This window comes from Aplysia californica, unplaced genomic scaffold (genome assembly GCF_000002075.1).
Source record: "Aplysia californica isolate F4 #8 unplaced genomic scaffold, AplCal3.0 scaffold00293, whole genome shotgun sequence".
In the NCBI taxonomy this organism is placed as follows: Eukaryota; Metazoa; Mollusca; class Gastropoda; order Aplysiida; family Aplysiidae; genus Aplysia; species Aplysia californica.
Window position 1 is genome coordinate 678,198 of NW_004797563.1, and position 8,808 is coordinate 687,005.

At 40.7% G+C, this 8,808-nt stretch overlaps 1 protein-coding gene across 1 annotated transcript in view; it reads left to right on the plus strand.

Annotated features, from left to right (window-relative positions):
• Nucleotides 1-8,808, plus strand: part of LOC101863594 (neuroglobin) — a gene marked incomplete in the record, with an annotated part of 110,731 nt that overhangs the window by 67,335 nt on the left and 34,588 nt on the right. The window contains 1 exon segment of the mRNA XM_013084448.2: nt 2,232-3,322. Coding sequence (XP_012939902.1) covers nt 3,084-3,322 — 239 coding nt within the window.

Sequence of the window (8,808 nt, forward strand, 5' to 3'; positions counted from 1 at the left end):
CACACACACACACACACACACACACACACACACACACACACACACACACACGCGCGCGCGCGCGCGCGCGCGCGCAAATATGCGCAACTGCACACACAATAAAAAGAAGGATAGGCATAACGTGGAAGTCTCGTCTCACAAAGAATCCCAGAGAGCAGGAAGGTTTGTTAACCATACTCCATAACCGCAGGCTGGAGTCGCTCTGCCAGCTTTTCATGTAGGTGTTTGGGTTGTTGCTTTTTACGTCATTGAACATAGGTCCACTTTCGTTGAAAACAGCTTCAAAGACATACTCGTACTATAGAAAACTATTTTTTAAAGTAATAAGTTAAAAAATAAGACCATGGGATTATAATTGCATTGGGCAGGGGCTCCCATTCGATGCTTGTCGAGAGCGCCTTTTTATACAGGTACGCCCCTGGAGATTGACATTAGAACAAGTACATAAAGTTGTCTGTTTTTCGTACGATCGTAGACAGGCACTAGTGTTTTGGACTTTTAGTTTTGGTTTTCAATGAATTTGAAATCGATAAAGACAGACATGTAATTTAAGTATGTCATGTGAACACATAGCGAGATTATTGAAGTTCTGGTGGTTGAGGCCTTATTGATTTTTCCAGCGTCGCTGAGGTGGAATCGTCTCTGTGCGCAAGAGATTTTACTATTGTGGCATTCTTTATTGTTATCACAGCCTCTTTATTTTCTCTCGAAATTGTCCCAGACGTTCGAAATACTCCACAGCGAGGTGTAACATCAATGCAGATAGTGGATTAATGCATGTGGGTGCATAGTTAAAGACCTGGTGTGAATAAGACTGTGCCACGAGTCCATTGTTGTCGAAGGGATCGAAAAATCCCTCAAATTGCTAATTGCTTGCACATAGTCATTTTCTTTTATTTACAGATAAAATGCGGTATCGGTGACGCGAATTACTCTGATAAATTAATGGTTATTCTTTCTCTTGTCCCGCTTTGATACTGGCTGCACAGTATTTTCAGTACTAAGAAAGTCAGCTCTATTTATAGATGCCAACAAACAACTGTTTCAGATTCTCAGATCATCAATTGTCTGAATTTGTTTTTCGAGTTTTGTCTGTCTTCGAACAATTCCATCGGCAGTTTGATCAGAGTGGTGTCCGCACGGCAGTAGATGCCCTCATGGGGGCAAACTTGTAAACACGTTTAAAGATTTTATTTCGTTTAAAGGGCAGCACAGTGGCATGTCGAAAGCAGTAATGGGGATTGATTTTGTTGTTGTTGTTATTGCTGCTGCTGCTGCTGCTGGTGGTGGGGGTACTACTACTGCTGCTGCTACCTCTAATGCTGCTGTTGATGATGATGATATAATTACAGTAAAATTACACAGAGGCCTAGGAAACCCGTCAGCTTAGTTGGTATAGCGTTGGTCTATCGACTGATGACCTTAGCCCAAATCCTTTACGGTACTGGGCGTTTTTAAAACTTGATTTGCCTTACAAACGTTTCGAGGATCTCCACCCAATTGGCTCGTTGTATACGAGAATGACATTAAATATTTACATTGAAAGTCCAGATTAATAAAAGACCCTCACATTGCCGAAAGGGACGTAAACTCACTCTTTAGTCACATGCTCGGGCTCTTGGCAGGATGTGTTTAATGTAGTTATTTTTAACATCTCTATCGACAATATTATTTAGCAGATCATTCTGGAGATTCCACCCGCTTCTTGTTTTTATTTTCGTTTTTTGTTGTTGTTTTTTGGGTTTTTTTGGGGGGGATGTGTGTTCTAGATGTAAGTTCGTTATGTGTTTAATGGGTTAATATGTGTGCCAATCTTTTTTATGAAGGAGTTTTTACGCTCCCCCCCCCCCTACCCGCCCTAAAAAATGCGACACAATTTAGATCGTTTAATTTGGACAGTGGGCTACCCGACCCTGTCTGTCAGTGTCAACCCGGGTTGAGAAGGATAACAACACTCCAGCAGAAAGACCGCAATACTCAATATAAATTATGTCCTTTCACGCGAGAATCGAACTCTGGTCTCCTTCGAGCGACAGCGAAGCGCCTGACCGCTGCACCACAGAAGCTGGTTATGCCAGTGTGTAGCAGCTATCAAAAACAAGTATACATCCACATTGTTACACATCAAGTACATTGTCACTTAATGTTTATTTTATTATCCTTCAAATGTTTCTCCGTTTCATTGTAACTGCAATGTGTATGCTCACTGCTGACTGTGTCTCTCGTTTCAGATCCCAAGCTGGCAGGATCTCACGAAGGAAAGGGGTCTTGACCGTTTCCTACAACTACCAAGGTTGGCTTTTTCAATGAATGGCCAAAGAAACGGTTTATTCTTCTCAGACAGTGTGTTCTTTTTTCTTTCTTTTTCAAGATCCGGAGACCTTCACAATAATTCTACTCGACTCTTCGAAACGCTGTGGATGAGGATGCGTATGAGAGGAAAACCACATTCATATCTAGATTGGCTGAGAAGAAATTGAATTATTGATGAGCTATGAATATTCATGGGATTATCCACAGAGCAAGAAAACTTCACTTGAAAACAAAAACATCGAATCTCTCTAACGCATGTTTGCATCAACATCTAAATCAACACAAAAGATTTCCAACGTCTTGTTGTGATCTGTCTTTATGTCAAAGCTGAGTAAACTCTATACTATATCGGTATAACAAAATGTTTTGACAGAGACGCAGTAGACTACCATCTCATGGCTTTATTTTGAAGTTTTATGTCTTTGTCGTTACGACAGATTATACCTACTACTCATAGAAACGCTCTGAGTTCTGGTAAATAAATCTTAAGAAAAAGTTAAACATTGATCTTTGGTAGGTAACAATGATGATAGGACTGAAATACTGAGACAATTCTGACTTTTACCCGGACCGTCGTAGATCTAGGGATATAAACGGCATTCATTCCTGTCACTTATTAATTTCATTGTTACGATTTTTTTTAAAGTGGGAGTGGTTAAATGTTTTCAATTTGTGAGTTGATTTAGTAATAGCAGAGATATCCGCTTTTTTTTGGTTTTCTCAAAAACAATACTGCTTTTATTGCCAAGAGCATATAAATAAATAGCAGCATGGGGCAAACATGTTCTACGAGTGTGAAGAAAAAACTTGGGCTCACGGAAAGCGTGAAAGAAAAAAACAAGCGGATTTATTTATGCAACGAGGAAGGGGAGGAGATGTCTTCTTCGAGCATGCGCGGACTACCTATGAGCAGACCGGATCTTCCGGCACAGAGTAGGGAGATCGTCGTGCAGTCGTGGGAGATCATCAAAAGAGACATCGAGCGCGTTGGAGTCGTTATGTTTATGGGGTGAGTAACTTTTATCAGGATTTGATTAATTTCGTTGTTTAATGTCACTTTTAGTATCTGCAGGGTTTATCTCGTTCAACTCCTTCCACAGACAGCGAACGATCTTGTAAGTGACTCAGTATTAGTGTTTTAGCGCCTGTAAAAATGAAGTTGAGATTGTTTCAGGATGCTTTCAAGTCTGCTGGGGTAATAAAGTAGTCTGTAAAGGACATACAGCTTGCTGTTAAGCGGAAATATACGTTTTATAAATACTATTTATTATTAATTTTAGTTGTAGTAGTTGTACGGTAGTAGAAAAATAGAAGCATCTCAAAGACTACCAACATTTTTAAGTTCTGAAATGCTGGGTATGGTCAAGCTTTCTATGTGGCTGTGAATGCTGGACAATCACTAAAGACAGTGAAAATAAAATAGAAGCAACAGAAATGTGGTTTCTTAGGAGACTGCTAAGAGTATCGTGGAAGCAAAAGTAATCAAATGAGGTAGTGCTTGTTGAAGCCCACGTGGCACGCTCACTGTTAAAAACAATCAGGAAACGACAAAAGCAGATTTTGGGACACATGCATAGACAAAAGGGTCTTGAACATCTAGCTCTCATTGGTAAAATGGAAGGCAAGCGAGGCAGGGGTAGGCCAAGAGCAACCTAATTAGGGAACCTGAACAAGTGGGTGACAGTGAAAGATTAGGGAAATGTAATTTTTTTAAAGAGCATCCGAGCAAAGGAATTAATAGAGAACCATGATCGCCAACGTTTGTCGCAGATATGGCACTGGATGATGGTGAGTAGTAGTAGTAGTAGTAGTAGTAGTAGTAGTAGTAGTAGTAGTAGTAGTAGAAGTAGCAGTAGTAGTAGTAGTATCTTTGATTAGCTGAAAAGAGAGTGTTTAGACCATACTAACTGATTAAGCCTGTAAAACAGATTTGAACCCAGATCTAACCAAATGTAGCTAGACCTGATGCCTTACTGTCTGAGCAAAAGAAGCGTTCAGTTTCATTCTGATTCTCTGCAAAACTTGATAATTCTGCGTCACTTTGAGCTGAAGGGGGCATTTTTGTTATTGGCGTTCAGATGGCGCTTAGGTGTTTTCTTTAGATATTGTCTAGTGCTACTTTTGGTCATTCATGTTTGTTTTTCTTCGCTCGAAGTTCAATGTTTTAAGGGAGAAGTACTTTACCTCATGGCCAGCGTATTTAATGGAGAAAATTGAAGGGATAAAAAAAAAACGAGGGTCAAATTTAGTTTATTAATGTTTCTAGAAAAAAATGATGAAGGAAGCAGCTGGACTTAAGCATAATATTATTACTTACTTTTGGTAGTTTGTAAAGGCTAAAACTCTGATGTAAAACCTTGTTGCGATTTTAATCGAATGCTATGTTGTCTAGTCTCCCCTGTAATGTGACGTCATTTGAAATGTGACTGTGACTTAGACACTTCTTTTTTCTGATTCATTCAAATATTCCGCACGCTCCCTCCCCCCCCCTCCTCACTCTCTCTCTCTCTCTCTCTCTCTCTCTCTCTCTCTCTCTCTCTCTCTCTCTCTCTCTCTCTCTCTCTCACACACACACACACACACAGACACAGATAAACGTTTATACGCTCTGAAGTCACATAGATGAAAAGGGGATTTATAAATGTCATAATTGTTTTGCCAGAGTAATCTAGAAGTTACAGCTTTTCAATCATACAATCTCAAAGATTGCGTTAGTTGGGAGCATACCTAGTGCTCTGTTGTTGCTCTAGTCCTAATTGCAAACGAATGTAATGTTGTAACCTCTCTAATCAAAATCACATTTTCCAAACGCTCCATGATCAGACAAAAAAAGAAAACAACAACAACAACAAAAGATTCCAGACATACTACAGGAGTACGTGCGTCCGGTCATATTATTATCAACGTGTGCAGGCCATTCGTCGATGTCCGAGACATAAGAAGAAATGTGAGAGCAGATACGTGTTCCAACTTGCAGGACATTATAATCGTTTTACGCCGAATGTGACTGCACGTTAAAGTTCCCTTGGTGGTCTAAAATCGATAAGATTAGGCTTCGGCCGCCACCCGGGCAAAATTCAAAATTTCCAACCTATGAAAATGTTTGATGTGTCCTGCGCGCTCATAATATGACCTTGTGCAGTTGCGAGCGCCGTAAAACACGACCCCCCCCCCCCCCCCCTAAAAAAATTTTTTTTTAAGAAAAAAGAATGACTGGTTGATCACGGTGAAAGTTTTCAGCTACCACCGCTGCCGTGCAAAAGACTTGATCTGAACGATTGCCACGAGGAGGACAGGAGTCTAGCTACATGTTTATTACTTCCATCTTACCCCTGGGATATATTATTATTATTGCACCGCACTCAGTCCTTGTTGGCTTGGCAGGCAGGAGTGAAGAATTCCGCCTCCTAATAATCTAAATCGTGCCCATGGCAAAGCAAAACGTTCACAGCCAATCACTAAGAAACTACCCCGGGATTGCATGTTGCAGCTGAAAGGAAATAATAATTGTTATGTTTGCAAACATAGAATGATAACAGAAGAAGAAATATTAATGGTATACAGTCGAATCACATAATTATTATGATTTTTGTTCCCGACTCCTGACTGCAATTGCGGCATTTATCGTTGTTTTCAGGATGTCAGAAGGCCAAACAAGCAGCAGTTAAGAACCAGTTCAAGCACAATGACTTTTGGCCCAAAGTACAACTAACTAGCGTACGAAATCCGGCTGGCCGCATGATTGCCGTCCGACTGACTGTAATCTAGGTCCCGCCGTGTTTCATGGATCACTTTGATGAGTTAATTTCTCGCCTCCAAAATCAAGCCCAAACTTGGTCTGGCGAGACATGTGATCGGTTTGATTTATCCTGCAGTTAATCTGACCACAGAAGATCACAAAGACAGTAATGATAACTGTATTATACGAGGGTTAGATAGTATAACACACCACACTTATAATAGTGCAGCGGTCAAAAATTCGTGGTGTAACTTATCCTCAAATATCTTTAAAATGGGAGGATCAAAGTCACCCATACTTCGAACAGCAATTTGTCTTTACTTTATCATATTTTTTCCCACAACAACCGAGGCTTAACAAAAAAACTTATCTTCGTAAATTTATATAAAATACTACAACTCTCCTCCACGCGGAAAATGGAATTGTTCACAGCACTTCCCGCTTCTCACACACATTTTGCGTACGCATATTATGACCTACGTCATAGTTCACCAATGACACTCGGACACTTTTAGTGGCAAAACTAGTTGCAAGGAACTCATTTTATAGTGAACACTTTTTTCACGCACTAAACGTTCAAACAAGCGTTCAATGAACATAATCTCGCGATTAGAAAAAAATGACAGACTAGCTTGTAAAAGCGATATTGTCCCAGCTGTAAACCTCATAAAATCTGTAGAAACCATCCACTGGGATTTTTAATATTAGTTTTTATTAAGATATTTTAGAATAGAGCTAACAGGTGTTTACAAAAATTTTGACCTGTTAGTATTAATTGGTACAAGTCGCTGAACAAAAGCTGGACAGTTTTTGTTAGATAATATAGGAGATATTTGACAATAAGTTGCGCAATGAAATTTTAACCGCACAATAGACTGGCTAGTGTCTGCGGTGAAACGGTTAAGCTTTTCACGTCACCGCAGCACGCAAAAACGTAAGTTCGATTTCAGCGTCTGTTTCACCAAACCTGTCACCGTGTATCGCAGTCTTTGTGCTTGGGTGCTGTACACCTCTCTTCCCTGGTTGGCTTTGACCACAGAAGGCGACACGCCCATTTGCGCTTCAGATTTATCACTCTGTTGACCCCCGTTTTTGGGTTTGACCAAACTGTATCTCTTTTTTCCCCCCCCCCCCACCCCCACCCCCTGAACTTTCTGGCTTAACCCATGCAACGACACTCTGTATTGTTATGGTTTTAACATAGTACCGTGCTTGTTATAAAAAAGTGTGCGGTATTGAGTTTAATGAGCCATTAATTACTAATGATTATAAAGACAGCACTTCTTTATTTTTGTCACATACACTCGAAAGTCGAGATTTTATAGGTCTTTTAGAATGCAGATGTGCATGCAAAAAATCAGAGAGATTCGCCCCTTAGATTCGGTGTAATGAGGCCGACACGTTGTTCATTTGGTGCTGTCCGGACTATAGAAACAGCCAGGAGCCTCCTAAATTGGTTAGTTTGGGTCGATGTAAAAGTTAAATTATGTTTACACTCAACTGACCATCACGGGTCTACACGCCCCCACCCTTACCAAAAACTCGGAGAACTATAAACAATAAACAAACAGCAATAAGACAATATTGTGTTTACCATATTAATAAGCTAATAGAACATGGGGATTCTAATGTATACTTTTGCCGAGTTATCCATCTCCCGCTATAAGGATATCATTCTCTTATTTGTTTTAGGGTGCGGTGACTTTGATAATGTCTTAAATGAGAAAAAAAAAGAAAAAGCGATAATGAGGAAGAGCTTCAAATCTCAAAGGAAGGATTCTTTTGTTTAATATTCTCTTCTTTCTTTTTTAATCTCGTATTGCTCTTCACGCAAGAAGTTTCGCTGCGTTTCATTCTGGATTATGAGGGGGAAATCTGTTCAACAGCTAATCACAGAGCAATAAAGCCATGACGTCGCTGTGTGTGCGTGTGGCGACAGGTAAGCTGTGCGGGTTGACACGTCACGGAAGTGACAGAGCCTGACATGAGAGATGGCTGTAATCTGCTCTCTCTCTCTCTCTTTCTCTCTCTCTCTCTCTCTCTCTCTCTCTCTCTCTCTCTCTCTCTCTCTGTGTGTCTCTGTGCCTCTCTCTCTTGCTCTGAAAGCTAGTGGGGCAGATCAGAAGAGGTCGTCGAGATGGCGAGATTAGATTCGCTAACATGTGCGTTAATGGCTCAACGCATCGTATTTATGTGATCCATGCACTCACGCAAACTAGGCCAATCAGTTTAAAAGAGAAAATAACAAAACCAAAATAAATGAAACGATAACCCAAAAGTGCACGCAAGTCTGGGTGTCTCTCTCGGTCGCTGCCTCTTTCGGCGTATCTTCTTGTCTCTCTGTTTTCCCCGGAGTCTCTGTCAATCTCTCCTTCTCGGTGGTCTATACCTCTGTCTGTCTGCCTGTCTGTCTGTCTGTCTGTCTGTCTGTCTGTCTGTCTGTCTGTCTGTCTGTCTGTCTGTCTGGGTGGTTGGAGGGGGGCTTTGGTGTGGTACGCTCCTGGTTTCTTGTCTAACACATATCGTCCTTATCTCCCCCACTTTCTGTTTTTGTATTCGTTATTCTCTTGTAACACCTGTAATCTTCGGCAGTTATATGACCTTTTTTTGTTGCAACTAAAACAGTCTGTTAGTCTGTCTGAATGTCTGTTTTGTATATGACAAATTAGGGTTATAGGGATAGAGAGAGATCGAGAGAGAGAGAGAGAGAGAGAGAGAGAGAGAGAGAGAGAGAGAGAGAGAGAGAGAGAGAGAGA